The sequence below is a fragment of the Rhincodon typus genome, chromosome 10, assembly GCF_021869965.1.
Source record: "Rhincodon typus isolate 14 chromosome 10, sRhiTyp1.1, whole genome shotgun sequence".
Classification (NCBI taxonomy): Eukaryota; Metazoa; Chordata; class Chondrichthyes; order Orectolobiformes; family Rhincodontidae; genus Rhincodon; species Rhincodon typus.
The window spans coordinates 36,073,515-36,093,795 of NC_063341.1; the positions used below are offsets into that span (position 1 = coordinate 36,073,515).

At 40.0% G+C, this 20,281-nt stretch overlaps 1 protein-coding gene across 1 annotated transcript in view; it reads right to left on the reverse strand.

Annotated features, from left to right (window-relative positions):
- dab1a (DAB adaptor protein 1a) overlaps positions 1–20,281 on the reverse strand; it is a 342,801-nt gene that overhangs the window by 76,447 nt on the left and 246,073 nt on the right. The window contains 2 exon segments of the mRNA XM_048602085.1: positions 10,201–10,235; positions 17,915–17,972. Of these exon segments, the coding sequence (XP_048458042.1) occupies positions 10,201–10,235; positions 17,915–17,972 (93 nt within the window).

Here is a 20,281-nt window from a genome sequence, read left to right on the forward strand (position 1 = left end):
TGGAGTTAAGTACCACTGTTTGGTAAGTTCTTCATATGCCTATGACTGTGTCCTACTACAGTAAATGTACTGCTGTACAAGACATGACACATTCATTTGGAATCAGACATTTCAATCACATGCCACATGGCTAATCAATGTCTCTACTTTCATTGCAGCTACCTATGTTGGATTAAAAGCAACACAGTGATCCTGCATCTCATGTATCTGCCTTGTTTCATGCTTCAAACAGAAATGAACCTTATAGTACTTAACAGTTCACATATCACTAGCTCACTAATCTTTCATCACAACTAGGAGAACATACACATAGCTTACCTTTTTACCAGAAGCTCAAATGAGACAAGGACACCACCGCAAAGATGGCTTGTGGATCAACACCTCAGGTGAATATCCTACACACACATCATATTAAGCTTTAAATCCATAACTTCCAGCTCTTTCATCAGACAAAGCCACCTTTTATTCAGAACCCTCTGAATCATAACTGGATCCAAACCATTGTCTTCTTACTCAGAGTGCACGCAGTTAATCTCCGCTGTGAGGGATCATACTTTTATCTGTCTTTATCAATACGGGCAAACAGTTCATTCACTCATGCTCATGTCTGTTAATGCCTCTGCCTTTGACTATGCACACTATAAGAGGCATGTCTGATCTCTGTGGTTCACCACATGTGAAGCAAGGTGCTGAGCAGCCAGGACAGCATGGAAAGTGGGACAATGCTGAAGGATAGATTGGATATGTTCAGCCATCTACTCATTTACAAGTTCCTCGGAGCTACTCCTGAAGTACTATAACATGCAAGGCTATGTTGCAGAAACCTCTCCTTATATGGCAAGATGGGATTAGAATGACTGAATGGCTTTTTTTTTTGTTTGGTCAAAGCAGACATTCTAGGCTGAATGGCCTTTTTCTGTGCCATAAAACCACAGAACTACAGAAAAGTTATGTCATAAGAAAACATAGAAGTAGATTCTCGTGACTGCACATCAAGCACCATAGTCTGAATGCAACCATTGGTAAGGTGCACCTTGGGTTACCAATATATCTTTGCTTAGTTCTGCAGCCTCCAGATGTCAACTGTAGACTTGTGAAGCTAGACAGTGCATCTCTGAGGAAGAGCACCCATAACTCATGACAGTGCAGAGGATGCACCATCAAGACTTTCAGCTCCACGTTCCACCAGTGTGGAGACATCCACCTCAGTGAGTAATGTATCGAGAATAGGCTTGGGGGTGGTCACATTCTGGTGTGCACAAACACTGGATTGGGCTGACAGCTGGAGGTGAAAGAAAGGGATGAGCTTTCCTGCATTTTGAGGACAGCTGCAGAACAGGTCCCTGCTGAGCCAAGTATAAATACTGAGTCTTGAACTCAGCCATTCATGAGCTGACAGAGGAGCAAGATGAAGCAGGGGAACATTGTGCTTGAAATGCCAGAGATCATGCAGAGAACACAACGAAGGGCAGAGGAATCAGCCCATGTTTGACTAATATCATGATTCTAGCTTGCAAGCAGATGACTGCCTTCATAGACTTGGCAGCAGCTATGGACAGTCAAGTTCAGCAGAACTGTCAGCATCTACCAGATGGGTGAAGGGACCTTCACTCCATTGCACTATCTATGAATGTTTTCATTCAGGAGAACAGCAAGAGAAGGCTGAGTGACTTTGATCTCATTCCAGGTGCTCCATCCCCTCAAGGGGTGAAGGAAGTGACTTTCCACACCAAAACAGAGAAGGAGTAACAGACATACACCCCAGATACCTCTTCTGAGGAAAAGAGCCCTGCCATACCAACTCCCCACTGCCAAAGACTCAGACATCTCTATCAGTTCAAGCCACAGAGATTGCACCTGAACCCGTACAGGAGACCTCCAGCAGGCTGGAACCCTCTAGGTCCCGAGCCACCAGAGGATGCTCAACAAACCTATCTATGGTGAGATGACAAAGCAGGCAGCAGACCTGCAAGTGGAAGGAACATAAATATGAAAGAATACTGAATTCACTTTTGAGCTATAGATGTCAATCTTTTATAAATTACTTTATTGTAAATTAAATGCACAACTTTTTTATACTTTCCTCTGTTCTCACTCCATTTATGTGAGAAGGCTAAACCCTCACGTGCATTTTAGGTACACAGTATGGTGTTGAGGTCTCATTCAATGGTGTCATCTGGGAAAATGAAAATTGCTTAACAGCATGACCAGTAGTTAAGTGGTTTTATTTCATGAGCCATTCATCATGGTATAGCCTGTCTAAATCATTGTGATAATAAAATGGTCCTGGCAAATTAAGCCCTGTGTTAAACAAGTACCAAAACCATATAAGCATATACAACAACTTGACGCATTGTCTATCAAATTGAGTAGGTGTTTATTGGTGCAAAGGGAACAAAGAGATGTGCAGTGTATAACCTGCAGAGCAAAGTACGGTATTACTTCTAGCTAATAAATATTCCCCATAGGGCAACATTGTGATGGATAACAATTGACTATTACTTCTAAGTGTCGATTAATAGATAAGTAATGTCATGTGTTCTCATACTTAATGTCTCTTATGTTTTGTGGGCCTTATCTCACAACTACCCGGGCTTCTACAGTAAACACAGCAGCAGCATTGACTTCCTCAGCATCTCCACTGGACTCCCCTCTTCCTTGTCCAAAGAGATAGGTGTCTAGTCAATCTCCCCACGCGCTAATTTCTCACTCCATGGTTCAGCTTGGTTGTGCAGGCTGCAGCAAACAATTATTATTTAGGAGACCCTGTCTAGTGAGCTACTGGAGTGCTCCTCCTGTATGGCCCAGGCAACAGAAGCACATTTTCAAGCAACTATTTGTCAGTTCAATGATGACATGGGCTGCATTGTAGCATTGTGTAGTGTCAATCTTTGGAGTGACCACTCTCTTATACACCTGTTCCAGAAACTTGTCTCCTTCTTGTATGGTATGCAGTGCCTTATACTTAAGGGAAGCCAGAGCCCACTGCAAATCCCAAGGATCAGGCAGTTTGGCTGTCTGGACCTTGCTGAACTGCACAAACTGAATAGCTTTACTACTCAGAAGGTAATAGATAATAAAATTTTTAAATGACACATTGGCTTGCCTCATCTTGTATATTTCAAAATGGAGATCCTGTAAAGACAGGACATGCATTCCCAAGCATGATGCCTTTTAGTGTTTTTTCTCTTTGGGTATAGAGTATCTGTGAATTTATGAATGCACTTGTGAGCTGGCGATTGGAAGATGTCATTCAGGCCTCCAGTTGAGCTTTGGAAGGAGCTGGTGACTAGGAAGTTTGGTGTAGCTGGGATTTTCAGTGTGGCAGGAATTGTGCTTCCTTTGAAACTGGCTGCAGATCTGCCTGCAGAGGTGGCAGATGTAGGTGTCTGTTTCCTTGGTCATGCAATGTCATTTATTCATCTGGAGATAACTGCAGTGCTTTCTGTGCACACATCCTTATTAGAGAGGTCAATGGTACTAGGGAGTCTGGTTTCTTTCTTCTGCTGCTCTTTGCTGTTGCACCCACCACTTGCCCCCAATGTCAGCACTGCTGTTGAGTGTAAACTGCCTTCCCTCCTACTTATTATCAATCAATATAACATGGCTCATAGGTATTATTTTTAGGCATTAGGACAGTAGTGGCATTGAATCTGCAGTCATTCTCTGTCCACTCCAGATCTGACTAGTTACTCAACAAGACTGAACCCCCTCTTCACTACCTCCCCCTCCCCCACAATACCCAAAACAACACCCCTTCCTTGCTCTTGATGGATCCCCATTTCAACCGTTGGAATGCTTCACTCCCTGGGACATGGCCCCTTTTAACCCACACCACCCTGTAACCTTATCCATCTTCACCAAATCCAGACCACTCCCTCCTTCCCTGTCCTAATAGATTCCACTTTGGATCTATTCCCCTATCCCTGCCCCTCCTTCTCTGCTCTGGACCTGATCTACCTCAATCTCCGGGATCCAATGGCTCCCCTTCCCCTTTGCTAGATCCAAGCCCCACTCTTGACCCAACACCCACCACCTTACCCACATCCACAGGATCCATTTTTGCCCACCCACCTCAATTCACCCTAAATGTTGCATCACTTACCTGGACCCATACCACCTTGCACTCTATCCAGCTAGCATCCTACTTACCTGATATCCAGACACCTTGCCAAGCCAGCACTCTAATTATTTGGCACTCGATCAAGAGATCTTACTTATGTGGCACCATATTTTTCTGGCACATGATTTACTTGGCACTCTGCCCAGCACCCTAGCTTCACACTTAGCTTATTTACTTACTTTAACAGCAGCTGTCAAAGTGGCCAGCTATGATTCTGGGCCTTTAAATTCCAGAGAATGCATTTGACTGCTGTGAAAAATGGGCATGACAGTTTATTAGTAGAAACGAAATGACAGAATGGTAGTACAGCTCTGCGGCTCTGAAGGAATCCTGATCAGAATGTCTTATCAAAAATGTGGAGGTCTCTCATATAAAAAAATACGATGGAGTGACAATCTGCATGAGCCAGCTCATAATCTCAATTGGACTGTCCAATGCAAAGTATTTCACTTATAGACATGTACTGTAGTTGGATGGTCCACAAATTGGAAATAGGGACAAATTACTAAGAGCCTGCAGCAGATAGCAACAGCAAATTGCCAGTGATGTTTCATACCAGTTAATCAGCAACACATTACTTTTGAAACCAGTACAGGATTACAATTTAAGTGGGTTGTTCAGGCTTAGGACATTGTTTTAATTTTTTTTCCTGACATGGGGTCAACCAACCTGAATGATGCTGCTGCATCTGCATTACCTCTTGGTGAGGGAAGTGAAGTTCTGTTCATGGGTGGTTAAATACACACACTGCGCTCCACTCACCATATACAGATGCTCATTAAATGCTAATACTAACAAAGAGCTGAGTGCATCATCTTGACATCTCAAGGAAATTACACAGCCAGAACCACTTTGGATGTTGCAAAGTGCTATGCCTTATTAATATACCACTTTATGCCATCTTTCTCAAATGTAACAGTTGCTCAGATAACACAGTAAATATGATTAATAAAACAGCAATTTATTTTCAGTGAACTCGTAAAATTCTTAGTAGAACATAAAAGCAGGTAATAAGATAGTTTAATTGTGTGAACTCGCCACCAAACTCCACCCCACCCCACAGAAACAGACATGTTCTTTAAAGGAAATTGGTAGCTGGACATAGGATTCAGGAATACTTTACTGCATAAGTTGCCCAAATATTAAAGCCCCAAACCACAATCTGGTAGAGTGAACTTGATATACTGTATGTATCAGGCATCAGTTATATTAGGTGCTTCTAGTATACATTCCTAGTTCTCAGAGTGTGATAATTGAATTTATAGCACTTGTGCTTCCAATTTTGATAAAAGATGAGTAACTCACTTTATAAACAGGAAGAAAGCAATCAACACATCTGCATTTCATATACACTCAACAGTCTGAAACTCCTCTGAAACTTGTTTCAATATCAGGGATCTTGAGTGGAACATCTTGAGATACAATTTGCCAAATTTTTTCACTAGGGACAACTTTCTCCAGTTGGATGCCCCACATATCATCTCTCGTCAAGAAGGGACAGCAGGGTACTTGATGCTGCATAGGTAATATTTCTGAAAGAGTTAAAGCTCAACCCAATTTGATGATGAAGGGGAATTGGAAAGACAGAATATTTTAGGATGTTGTAGAGTGAAGACCCATAATCTTAGGAACAATATCTAACTTACTACTTGTACCTGACTGCTATCATGTACTAAACTAATTATGTTTAAGATTCACATTAAGACTCCCTAGTGGTTTCCTGCTGCAACTGCAGACCAAGTAAGCCTTAAGTCTCAGTAAAGGAAAGAGGATGTTGGAAACAAATAATCCTAACCACAAGCTGGTTGTGATTGGCATCATTTAGGAGATCAGCTTGGATATGCTAATGGATGCTGAAATGCTTCATTTAATTTCATCTAAAATTAACACCCCTATAAATATTTAGATCTATGCTTCAGTTCTAAAATCAAGATCATTTGGTTCTTTTTTCCTCTAGGTTTATAAATGTTATACATTTCTCCACATAAATTGATGTAGCATCCTACTTTAATTATCTCAAATGCAATTTATTTCTCTTGGAAATATGTTTGCGTTATATATGTTCCATCTTCATAAGTATGATGCAAGCATTTTGGTAACATGCTTAAGCATTAAAGTAAAAAAGACTGCTATTTACAAAGAAAACAACTTGAGGAAGACAACTGCTACAGAAATTTGTTTCATGGTGAAATGTAGGAGTAATACCATAAAGGAAACAAAGTGTCAGAACATCCACCCATTGCTCCCTGAGCCTTTTGAAGGCCACATCTCTCTTCGGCATATGGTTGTCAGCTTAAAGTCCAAAATACTAATTTATACATTTGTAACCTTTTAAAAAAAAATTATATGGGGCTGGGGCATTGCTGGCAAGGTCAGCACTTGTTGGTCATCCTAATTAGCCTTAATCTGATTTGCTCTCTCAGCCATTTCAGAGGGCAATTAAGAATAAACCACATTTCTGCTTGTCCGGTGTCACAAGTAAGACAGGTCAGGTAAGAATGGCAGATTGCCTTTCCTTTCCTAAACAGCGTTATTGAACCAGATTGATTCTTACACCAATTGACAATTCTTACATGGCCACCATAATCAATTCCAGATTTTATTTCAAATTTCACTATCTGACATGATGGGAATTGAACCCATGTCTCCACGATCCTAGGATTCTGGATTTCTAATCCAGTTACAATACCATTATACAGCTGCCTCCTAATGCAGCTGAATTTTTGTCATAATCTTCCTGGCCATCTTCCATCCCTGTAAACTATTTAATCTAAAATGCCATAATGCACCCAACTAAGTATAACTTGCATGACCGTCACTCTTGCACTTAATAATGTCAGTGGTTTCTGCTGTTCTAGATGATAAAGTGTCAAGATTTATAATTCAGTATTAAGCTGTCACCACTCCCCCTCTTCTCCACCATGCAATTAAATACATAATTTCATGATTCAAATGTTTTAGGGATATAATTTTTAATTTGGGATTTTGTTTTTGAAACGTAAGATAAATGAAAGAACGTAATTTAAGAAATTTGGTAAATATACCAAAGATAATTACAATTCAAAAAATGGTTCACACTGCGAAAACAATAAATAACATGTGGCTTTCTCTTAGCTTCTCAATGTAGCCAATAATCCTGGTAAGATTGCAGTCATTTCTATTAGAGGTTTACATTATTTATCCAATTGTCCAGATAAAAGAAAGTATGAAAACAATCAGTAATCAAGGGGGGCTCTTAAAGTTGAATCAGAGATAGTAGGAACTGCAGATGCTGGAGAATCTGAGACAACAAGTTGCAGAGCTGGATGAACACAGCAGGCCAAGCAGCATTATAGGAGCAGAATGGAAGGTCTGAAGAGTTGGAGCTAAATCATTTAAATTTCTACCTGGAACATCCCAGTAATGACACATTGCTATCAAAATAAGTTATGCAGGGAGATACCCTTTTCCTTTCAGTTCATCTGTGTGATTTTGCACAGGAAAGACAGTTCAAGTCAGCCTGGGGGCAGCTTTGAGACAAGCAAATGCAGAGCTGGAGTGAGGGGAGCCAGAGGCTATCAACAATTGTGAGGTGTTTTAGGAGACTTGGAGGGTTATCACATCTAATGCTTGTGGAAGGTTCCCAAGAAATCTCAAATCACGTAGAATCGTAGCAGCATTGAAGTGAATCAAAGTGAATTTTTGAAAGCTGTGAAACACCATTGTTCGGTTCCAGGAGAAGTGAATGAACCTTTAGATTGCATAAAGTTTAGGGAATTCTTAGGTGCAATTAACAGCAGAAGAGGTAATGTTCTGTTGACACTTAGGGCTTGAAGAATAAGTGTTTATGAAATATAATGCAAAGTTGGCAGTATTTGCATTATTTCATTCTTCACAGTAAAGATTTTTGTTTTAAAATATGAAATCCTGCAGCATAATTCTTACAGTTAATAACTGATAGTTGAAATTTCCTTTGCAAAGTTACTGGACTCCATTGAATTCAACAGAGCATTGGCAAGACAAAAGAATTACACTTATTGATAGTTTAATCAGATTTTCTTCAGTTGGAAAATTAAATATGTAGTGAGTCAGAGTTGATTGTGTGTACAAACACAATTTCTACATTAAAAAGGACAGATTCAGGAGAAGTTTTAAAGGACTTAGATGAAATGTCCTTTTATGAAGTTTTATGAAATAATCAGTTGGAAAAGTGCAGTATGGTGTAATGCTGGCATTATGTTAATCATCTGAGTTCTAATGAAGGGTCACTGGACCTGAAATGTTAATTGTGCTTTCTCTCCACAGATGCAGAGTTTTTCCAGTAATTTCTGTTTTTGTTTCCAATTTCCAGAATCCATAGTTCTTTGGCTTTTTTTAGGCTAATCTTCTCTCTTTACTATATACTCCATGCTGTAGACAGCTAATATATTTAATAAGAGGCACAAACTTTATCAATCTTATTCAGATGTTAATCAATCACTGTAAAAATAAGGTTATTTTCACGTTTGAGAAATGGACATTGATTTGTAATGAAAGTTGTGCACTAAGAATTGAAACTCTGTTTGAAACTGGCTGAGAACCAATACCATAATTGCTCAAGAATGAAACTAATCTTAATTTAAAATGTATTTAATTCAGCAGTAAATATGATGCAGCTCAATTCAAAATTGATTTTTCATATCCAATAAAAGGAATTGCTCTTAGTAAAGTATCAATTTGTTGATTGAAAGGAGATGCTACTCTTAATTGCTTTAATTTTCCTTCTTTTATTGTTCATTGGATCCTTTAGTTAGCAAGAACTCTGCTTTAATGAAGTTGGAAGGTGTAGCTACTGTTCTCAAGAGGTTTAAAACAGTAAGAGGAATCCAATTTAAACTGCAACTGATTCTGTCAATGCTCCAACTTCTGCAGTTAAACCAATTATTCAAATGTTTAAAAGAATCATATTATTTGAGATTTGAAGCATCAGTGCAGATCCATCGATCCCAATAGGTAAGCACATAATTTGAGTCCAACTTATGCAAACAGCAAGATCAAAGATTAAATGTGCTGTACTGTGCTGTGTCTTACTGAACTACAGACATAGAGAAATCTTAGATTAAATGTGCTGCATGGTGTCATACTAAAACATAATGCCAGCAAGTTTCTGGATTAAATGTGCTGTGTGGTGAGATACTGAGCCATAATATTCTTGAGTAGATTTGTAGCTTGAGTTGTGGATGCTGTGGTTGGTTTGCTCACCGAGCTGGTTCATTAGTTGACAGATGTTTCATTACCCTGCTGGGTAACATATCAGTGCAGTCTTCGATGAAGCGCTGTTGTATTTTCCCGCTTGCTATTTAAACTCTGGGGTCCGTTGGAGTTGATTACCTCATTTCCGGTTTTTCTTTGTAGTGCCGTGTATATAGAATCTAATTCTATGTGCTTACTGATGGCCTTCTTGGTGGAGAACCAGGCCTGTAGGAATTCCCATGTTTGTCTCTGTTTGGCTTGTCCGAGGATCCTGACGTTGTCCCAATCAAACTGGTGGTCCTCCTTTGTCTGTATGTATGGAGACGAGCTAATATTGGTTGAGTCTTTTTGTTGCTAGTTGGTGTTCATGTATTCTTGTAGCCAGTTTTCTTCCTGTCTGTACAATGTAATGTTTGTTGCAGTCCTTGCATGGAATCTTATATATTACATTGGTTCTGCTCATAGTGGGTAAGGGGTCTTTGGTTCTTATTAACAGGTGGCATAGATTTGATGTAGGTTTGTGTGCCACTCTGATGCCCAGTGGCCGTAGGAGTTTTGTGCTTAGTTCAGAAATATTTTGATGTATGGTAACGTGACAAGTATGTCGGGGCGTACTGTATCTTCCTGTTGTTGTTTGTGTGACAGGCATCAACAAACCCATATGTTAGGGTATCCATTGTCTTTAAATACTTGGTGGAGGTATTCTTCTTCATTTTGGCATAGTTTTAGGTTGCTGCAGTGTGTTGTGGCTTGTTTGAATAGTGTTTTCATGCAACTCCATTTGTGGGTGTTTACTGTTAAAGTTTAGAACTTGATCCATATGTGTGGCCTTTCTGCGTATTTTCCCCCTTGGCCCTGTGTTCTACCATCATGTCCAGGAATGGGAGCTGTTTGTTCTTTTCTTCTTCTCTGGTACCAGAAATGAAACATCTGTAAACTAATGAACCAGCTCGGTGAGCGAACCAACCACAGCATACTGAGCCATAGACACAAAGTCTGAGAGTCATTAAAATGGATTATCAAATTTTGACTTTAATCATCAGGTTAAATCTACTGTGGACTTGAATTACAGAGGTGGGGAATTCAAAGTCAAACCTTTGAAACATCTGACCTAAATTGAAACAGCAGTCAGTGTTATAGGTTGCACCAAGTTTCCAGAGGGGGGCAGATAGAGAAAGGCTCCTACCCCTTGGCTCCATCAGCAATTTTAGTGGCAAGTAAGAATGTGCAAATGTCACAGAAAAGGTCTGAAAGATAGTGGCTTGAATAAGGCATCTTATAACAGATAGCATCTTGCGGAACCCTATTCCAACTCAGACCAATGAATTCAGAGGGATAGATCAGTTTGGTGAGGAAGGCAAGGGAAGCACTAAGTTAAACTTATCAAGGAATTCAATGTCTGAACCTTTAAAGCTTTTTATGTATCTCATGCGGAGCTACTTTATATTTTGAAGACTTAAAAATGTCACGTCATAATTCAATAACAAACTAAAACAGAACAAAAACAGAAGTTGCCGGAAAAGCTCAGCAGGTCTGGAGGGGTCACCGGACCCAGAACGTTAACTCTAAATTGTCTTCACAGATGCTGCCAGACCTGCTGAGTTTTTCCAGCAACTTCTGTTTTTGTTCCTGATTTACAGCATCCACAGTTCTTTTGGTTTTTATAAACAAAAACAGAAATTGCTGGAAAAACTCAGCTGGCCTAGCAGCATCTGTAGAGAGAGAGCAGAGTTAACATTTTGAGTCCAGTGACCCTTCTTCAGAGTGTAGAGGCCATGGATGTGGTCCAGGATGCACTCCGTTGTCTGCCATATTTGATCCTCCATTTGGTTGTCCACTCTTCAGGTAGTCATCAGTGCAAAGTTCTGAGACATCATGACACTCATGCAAAAGATGGACTCTTCTGTTTTCTCTACGAGGGTGCACAGTGCTTCTGGAAAGGCTGACAGAAACACATGCTTCCCATTACTGTTGACAAGTACAAATTTTGTGAGTAATTCCCAAGCTTTAGCATTTGTACAAAGCTGGTAGACCTTAGAATGTCCTGCACCTTTCGATAGGAACTTTCCACTGCGTTCTCTGTCTTTAGCACCTGCTGTATATATGTAACATGCTTCTCACCATTTGCCATCCTATTTTTCTGTGATGCTGTACTTGACAAACTATGTGTCTCTGCATTGTGTAACTGTGCTCAGGACTAATGTGATGGTATATTCTAATAAAGAACTGAGAACTCCTCAGGTTATTCCCTAATCTCAATTAGTAACCAGGTCTCTGTCCAGTCCAACACCCACCATCAGGGCCAGGACTGATCTTTCTCTTACATTATGGTTAGGGTGGCCTTGTCAGTAGGTCCACCCTGGTGCTGTGGACTTTCTTCTTCTGCAAGGAGAAAAGGCAAAGTGTTATATGTGCAGGTGGAAAGCTATTGGTGATAGAGCTATGAGGAACATGCACAAGAAGACTGTGGCATGTCAGAGAGTTTGAGTGCTGTCTGTTTAGACCAAAATTTGAGGAGTGGACTGAAGAGAAAGATATCTGTGTAACAGCAAGATGTACTGACAAGAGGAATGTTGTGCAGGAGGCCATTTGGGAAGTGATGGAACGATGCCTGCAAGCTGCAAATTAGAGGCAAACATCTTGTTAGACCTCAGGATGACATTAAATTCCAAAACCTGCCACTAGATTCAGGGTCTGGATAACATACTCCTGTAGCTACAGCTCCGCTATTAACAGCTACAGCTGTTTGATAAGGCAGGCTGGCCTCCTGCTACTTGAGGAAGAAGATTTCTGTCTCACTGAATTCAACACAACCTTCAACAATGAGACGAAGAGCAGAAGTGTGGCTTTCCCATATTTTACACCTGTCTGCAGCAGTTTCTTGCTTGCCACTGGTTTCTTGAATACCACACAATCTCTTAAAACTGTCACTCTTAAAATTGTGCGTCCTTCCAGCATCTCTCTCTTGTTTAGGCATTCCATCCTGCTCACTCACCCTGATTGGATGTGGAACCTAGAGATGAGAGATTTTGCTATGGCTGTGTTTTGGTGAATCAGCTTTCCAGTCACCCAACTGGTGCTTCTATTCTGGCACAGGATAAATACAGAAGAATGTATCCCGAGAATCTGGTAGACTAACAGTTTAAATATAATTTTGTAAAATATCTGAGAGGCGAGGGAAAATCTTAACTTATACAAAAAATAAAATGTTTTAACAAGGCCAGGCCAAACTAATATTTAGTTTATGCGTTATTAAACACACAATTTGTAAGAGATGTTTCCAAATTTGTTATTAAACAACTTATGTAATGTAATGTAAAAGAATCTTCCCATTATATTTTATTGACTATGTCTTATGAGCAATGTGATTTAATCTTCAAATAATTTATACTTCAGGAGCTTAAAAATAATGCATAATTCCACAATCTGCCATTATTTACATTATTGCATAGTTTAGTTATAGGATATAATCTGACATTTGAGGTGAACATTGATAATCATTCACATGTTTTATTTTTGCATACTTTATGGTCCCATTTGAGGCTTCTTTTAAGTTGTAGGCGTTCTAGGGAGTGTGTCAGCTTTTGTGATACAGTCTGGCTTTTGGGAATTTTCCAGGTTAACAACTGTGTCCATCATATATCTACAGAGAATAAAAGAAGGGCATATAACTCCAGCAGAAACTAGAAATAAGACATGAATGAGAATGTACAAAATAAATCTGGAATACCAGCAGGGAACAATGACAAAGGTCAGTTGAAAAATCAGGCCTAATGACCCAGAAACTATACAGGAAAGAAAAATCAATAACAAGTAAACACAGAAGAAAATTGTAGAGTAGCATAACATTTTTTAAAAACTGGTTTGAAAGTAAGACCCTTTTGATCATGTATAAACCTTGAGGTTAGAAGCTGTCCAATTTTATGGCAATAAATAAGAAAATTCAGGAAAAGGTGGTGCTACCTGAGGAACTAAAATATGAGCACTAAGTTCCTGAAGGCAAAAAGGTAGTTGTTGAAAAGATTCCAAATACAGAAAAGGAAACTCTGCATGGTTTTCTATTGAAACTGTTTAATTTCTATGTGATTGTATCAGAAATATTAGTATTATTTCCTCAGGCAACTGAAAAGCCAAGATGACAGCAGAAAACACTTGATTCAGTCTTTTAGTGATTCCTTTTGTGTTCCCTTCTTCTGCTTTCTTTTTGATTAGGAGGATTTTGTGGATAATCAGGTCCCAAGGTCAGGAATAGAAGTGGGTGCAGATTTCATTTAGACATTAAATGACTAGTAATATGTGAGTTTACTAGCCAATTTGTGATGAATAGACATGAGGGCCATCCATTCTCTGTGTAGAGGCAGGAAGCAAGACAGTAGAAGCAGCATGTGGTCAATACTGAGGACCATTTGCTTGTTTTTGATTAAGGATAATCAAGGATTATTTTACCTTAGAAAATCCAGAAATTAAATGTATTAGGGCCATTTGGAGAACCTGATTGAGGTCAGAAGTAAATATAGTTGCCCTCCTAAAAAAGAATAAAAAACAATTTTGAGAAAGCACAGCTACCTCAGTAGAAAAGTTTAGTATCTACATCATCCCGACAAGGAATGTTTGGCGAGGAGTTTTCAGGATATTCAAAAGCTGAGAAATTCCAAACTTTTAGTTTTGTGAGTATTCTTGTAGCAAGGTTTCAGTTCACAGGACAGAACTGTGGAAAATCAGTTGTGTTGAATTTAAAGAATTGAGATGGAGAGGTAACTTCTCTGGATTTGAATTGCTAAAATCTGATGGTTTTGGGGAATAAATTAGACTTTGTGTTGCTGGATTTTTTTTCCTAACAGTGTCCTGCATTTGAATAACTTGTTTTTTTTTCTCATATATGTGTGATAAATATCTGTTCGGCTGTTATAGAAAAAAAAGTCTGTAGCCTTGTGAAACTACATTTCAGTCAACGACCACATCACCGCATTACCGAAAAGAATCATGATCCATCATGATTTGTTCAGCAGTACCATCAGCTGGGAACATAACATTGTTGTACTTGTCACCATAGGAAAACTAAGAGTGTTCATTTTTGTGTTTGCAGGAGACAACATGAAGGAAAGGGTCAAAATTACTGGAGGCTTTCTGTTGGCGTACATCCTGGGCACCACAATGGATGAAACATTTGAACTGGAATAGCAGCAGGGTGGCTACTTTATGGTTAATGGTGAAGCAGGAATGAATGCAAAACCATGAAGATGTATCTGGTATACATCTGGCATAGTATTCATATGTCCATCATAGAACACATGGAGTCCACAATAGGGATAATACTGTGTGGAGCTGGATGAACACAGCAGGTCAAGCATCATCAGAGGAGCAGGAAAGTTGATATTTCAGGGTTACACCCTTCATCAGTCCTGAAACGGCGACTTTCCTGCTCCTCTGGTGCTGCCTGACCTGCTGTGCTCCTCCAGTTCCACATTTTATCGACTCTGATTCCAGCATCCGCAGTTCTTGTTATCTCACAGTAGGGATAGTTGGAATGCTGCAATGGGAAGCCCACAACTCTTCAACCTATCTGTTCATTCTAAAAGTTAAGGATGATGCTGAAGATCAGATAGCTGGAGAGATATCAAGACAGCCCACCACCTCCAGAGAAGAGGAGGGTATCTCAGAGGGTGCACTGTAGCATCGTTTGTCTACACGCTTCACTGGCACAGATACTCTCACATCCTTTAGTGCACCATTGAGGACAGCACAGGCACACCAATCAACTGACAAAGGCTGTAGCATCCAAGGTCAATGACAGTTGGAAGAAATGCTGAACTGCAGATTGATCATGTACCACTACAGTCATTGACAACATGGCTGCAATGAGAACTAAGGAGAATATCAGGTGGAGCTTCCAGTGGCTGTGTGCACCAAAGCAAAGATGATGGAAGAGTCTAGCTCAGCCATTAATGCTGCCATATCCCTGAGGTGTGTACATGTTTTCCCATATAGAGAAATTCAAGACGTAGTGGAGAGAATGATTCAGCAGACCACTTATGCCAGAGATGTGTGTATGTCATCACCTCCTCTCTGAGTTCTATGCAGCAGTAGCAAAGCAAGAGGACGTGAGATGCCTGGAGTAACTGTCAAGTCCTTTTGCATCTCAGGATAGTAGGGAGACATAGTTGTGATTTACAAGGAAGTCGGCTTCTCTCTGGGCACTGCCAGGGAATGGGCAGCATTGCCTCAGCCCCTCTGCCAGTGACTCCAGTGCATCAAGAAGCTGTGGTAACAGAGGAGATGTCTGTACCTGTTTACAGGCCCCACAGCATTTTGGTGCACTCTAGGTCTTAGGCAGCCAGTATATGGCCATCAAGATCATCTCAAGTATGATGTAGCAAACCAAGATCCTTCCTGTTTGCAAGGCCAAGAAAACCACTATATAGGAGCAAAACCAAGCATTGATTGAAGTAAAAATATGTAAGAGAGAGAGAAGGGTTCAACAATAGTCTAAACAGAAAGATAACTTATTGGGCAAATGCTTCCTTGCAAGTTTCTTGCCATGTCTTATGAATGAAATTAGAACACCAGATACTGGAATAGCATTTGTCTTGGAAGGCGCTGTGCTTTGTAGAATGTTATAGGTGATATTTTTGTATCCAATGGAAAACCAGTAAATCAGAAGGCAACTTTAGGAAAGATGATGAATAAAATGTCTAAGCAATAACAGAAAAATAACTATTGAATTTTCTTAGACAACAAGGTGCAGGGCTGGATGAACACAGCAGGCCAAGCAGCATCATAGGAGCAGAAAGGCTGACGTTTTGGGCCTGGACCCTTCATCAGAAAAGGGGGAGGGGAAGGGGGTTCTGAAATAAATAGGGAGAGAGTGGGAGGCGGATAGAAGATGGATAGAGGAGAGGATAGGTGGAGAGGAAACAAACAGGTCGAAGAGGCGGGGATGGAGCCAGTAAAGGTGAGTGTAGATGGGGAGTTAGGGAGGGGATAGGTCAGTCCAGGGGGGACGGACAGGTCAAGGGGGTGGGATGAGGTTAGTCGGTAGGAGATGGGGGTGCGGCTTGAGGTGGGAGGAGGGGATAGGTGGGAGGAAGAACAGGTTAGGGAGGCGGGGATGAGCTGGACTGGTTTTGGGATGTGGTAGGGGGAGAGGTAATGTGGTATAATGTGGTATAATGTGGTATACTGCATCCGCTGTACCCGGTGTGGCTTCCTCTACATCGGGGAAACCAAGCGGAGACTCGGGGACCGCTTTGCAGAACACCTACGCTCGGTTCGCACTAAACAACTGCACCTCCCAGTCGCGAACCATTTCAACTCCCCCTCCCATTCCTCAGACGACATGTCCATCCTGGGCCTCCTGCAGTGCCACAATGATGCCACCCGAAGGTTGCAGGAACAGCAACTCATATTCCGCTTGGGAACCCTGCAGCCCAATGGTATCAATGTGGATTTCACAAGTTTCAAAATCTCCCCTCCCCCTACCGCATCCCAAAACCAGTCCAGCTCATCCCTGCCTCCCTAACCTGTTCTTCCTCCCACCTATCCCCTCCTCCCACCTCAAGCTGCACCTCCATCTCCTACCGACCAACCTCATCCCGCCCCCTTGACCTGTCCGTCCTCCCTGGACTGACCTATCCCCTTCCTAACTCCCTACCTACACTCACCTTTACTGGCGCCATCCCAGCCTCTTCGACCTGTTTGTTTCCTCTCCACCTATCCTCTCCTCTATCCCTCTTCTATCCGCCTCCCACTCTCTCCCTATTTATTTCAAAACCCCCTTCCCCTCCCCCTTTTCTGATGAAGGGTCCAGGCCCGAAACATCAGCCTTTCTGCTCCTATGATGCTGCTTGGCCTGCTGTGTTCATCCAGCCCTGCACCTTGTTGTCTCGGATTCTCCAGCATCTGCAGTTCCTACTATCTCTGATTGAATTTTCTTATGTCTTTTTTCTATTCTCCATTTCCTTGTAATCCATAATGCTAAATTTACTTATTGACAATTCCTTACTTAGCACAATATCACAATTTCAAACACAGTAACTGTTGTGTTGAATGACAAAATCCTATATAAATGTGCCATTGACATCAATCTAGCCATAGAGAGTAAGCAGATTAACAAGGTTGTAATAATCATTCAAACATCATTGTGAACCAATTGAGCAGCATTAAGATACTGGTTTCAATACCTCACTAACAACTGTAGTCCTGTACCCTTTGACACATTACCTCATAATAAGGAAAACCTGAATTTTTCTTAGAAGAATTCAATCACATTAGACCTAAATACTCATTGATCTGTTCAAATTAGAGCTACCCAAATAGTTGATTAGATTTTAGCTCCAGAGCAAAATGCTGAAAGTTATTGCTGAATTTACTAGAATTTTCAGAGTTACACTATAGTAGATTTCATCTTCACACATTGAGGAAATTAAACATCACCCCAGAGGTTAGATAGGGCATATATTAGAGTAAATCAATTTGAAAAAAAGAACACTTGGGAAAGGCTGCATTTTTTTTAACGTAAACTCAAGAAATTACATAAAATAACAGTGATACAAAGTACAAATAAGAAGTTCCACATTTAACTCACTGGTTGGCTTTTTGGCACATCATAGACACCCTCCTTCTGCTGACTTGTCGGCACCTGAGTGAACAATTAGAAAACAAATATTCTAATAAACAATCATATGCTATCACAACACTCTAGTAAAAATATACAATTGTTGATGATTTTAAAAGAAAGAGGTTTCGAAAATATTTAGAAGTATTGACTGGTGTAGCCATACATATATCATTCTTGGGGATAAACTGTGACAATGACAATCATACCACTGCTATGGAATATTCAAGATTGTAGCAAATTTAGTCAGTACTCGCTGATTCACAGTGTAAGGTTCCAATGCCACATTTTATTTAGAAATGGTTAAAAGGAGGAATATTGTAAGGTGTCAGGAGTGTGGTGTGGGGATGGGAAGGTGGGATTCATAAATCACATAAGCAGCATGGTCTAAACTAGTTAGTTAGGAGTTCAGGATGTTCTGCTGTTTTTTGCTTGGTTGCCTTAGTTAGGTACATTTGACTAAACATTAGTTTTAGGTAAATGTCTTATAATCTATCTATGCAAAGGGGGAAAGCAACAGGGACATTATCTGACGCACACCTTTCAGACTTGGACTGGTCCTCTATCAATACTCCATTGTTTTCCCCTTTCATACCTGGAAAGAATTGTATGAGAAAATTGTATAGACTTCACTGTTCCAATATTCCTCATCTTAAAGGGAAAATTTATACAGTTATCACTAAAGCAACAGGGGTTAAAAGAATCGGCTTCTTATTTTAATCTATTGAGCCAAGAGACCAGTTTCCAGTCACCAACATTACTTCTCTGAAGTACTTGTACGAAGAGAGCCTGGAATAATTTTCTGGCCAATTTTTCTTTATTCTCACCAGCAAAAATCAATTGTTTTCTCAATGCCACATTAAAGTAGGGTAGCTGAGATCAGGAACTCAGCAGATTGAGGAACATCAGAACTCAGGCTCATCACTATATACAGTGCCTTCATGTTCTAATGTAGTATGGTACATCTCATTCTCAAACCTTATATAATTGAAAAAAATCTCAAAGCTATAACTAAAATACAGTTCTCATGAGCTTTATTTTAACAACTAAATCAATTTAATAAGAAACCAAACAAGAACAAAATCACATATTTTGCATTAATTGAAAAAGTAGAAGGAAACTACCAATATGTGATTGCTAATTATTTATTATTTTTACAGTACATTGAAATATACTAAAGTTGTATGCTCCTAAAAATTACAAATTTGACAGTTCTCTCAAACTTAGATCTCCCATGTTTGCTAGCATTCATCAAGCAGATGTGACTTTGTTGGCTTGGGTACATTTGCATGATGGAAGAATTTTCTGTATGACAAGATAGCTGAAACCAGAAGACCAGTGGGTCACTCAAAGCTCTGCTTCAAGGATGTCTGCATGCCCTGAACATTGATTTTTCAAAGCTGGGAGACACAAGCCAATACTTAAGTTGAATGGTGGCATCACCATTGCCACCATTGTGTTCTATGGTTACAGTAACTGACCATCAGGCACTAAAACCAAAGAAAAACCCACAATGAACATCTGAGAGCCGCCTCATACGCAGCACCTGTGGCAGAACCTGCCTCCTCAACATCAGCGGAAGTGCACCATGTGAATTTATTCTATCCTCAGCAGATTGGCTGCATGTCCATCGTCTCACATAGGTGAAAGAATGCTGACAACAGGGATCCTTAATAAATCTACAAACAATTCCATCTTCTGATAATATGGTTCCAATAAATCTCCTCTACCCAACAGTTACTATGACACTTCAGTCAGACAATAGTAATAGACATGCTAACCAGCTATAGTGACTGTTACTAAATTTTGAAGGGAGAATAAAAATTCTGCATGTATACTGAGAGTTATTTCACAGTGGTGATTTTATTTTGATAACTCTTTCCACATTTCCAACACAAAACTGTGGTAAATATTTACCTCTCTGAGCAACATTGAATTATAAATAATACCCAGCCCATAGTTTCATTAAATGCTTTGCAAATTTAATACATTTATTATTGGTGTTGATAACATCCAATGTTAAACATTTAATATTTCACAAACTGCTCTTTAAGATTATTGTGTGATTTGGAATGCTTAGATTCTTTCTACAGATTCAAGTAAAATATAAACAGCTCAAAGGAAAATGGATATTGAGCACTGGAAGCTAGTTAAAATGATCAACTGTAACAGGGACAGATTTCTCTGCTCTCGACCATATCAGGTGCTATGAGAAGATGATACCATGGAGAGGTTGTACATGGCTTACAAACAGATTACATAGTATCTGCATAATCCAGTAGGACAAATGCTGTATTTGAAAGTGGTATCACAAATTACAGCAAACAGAAAAC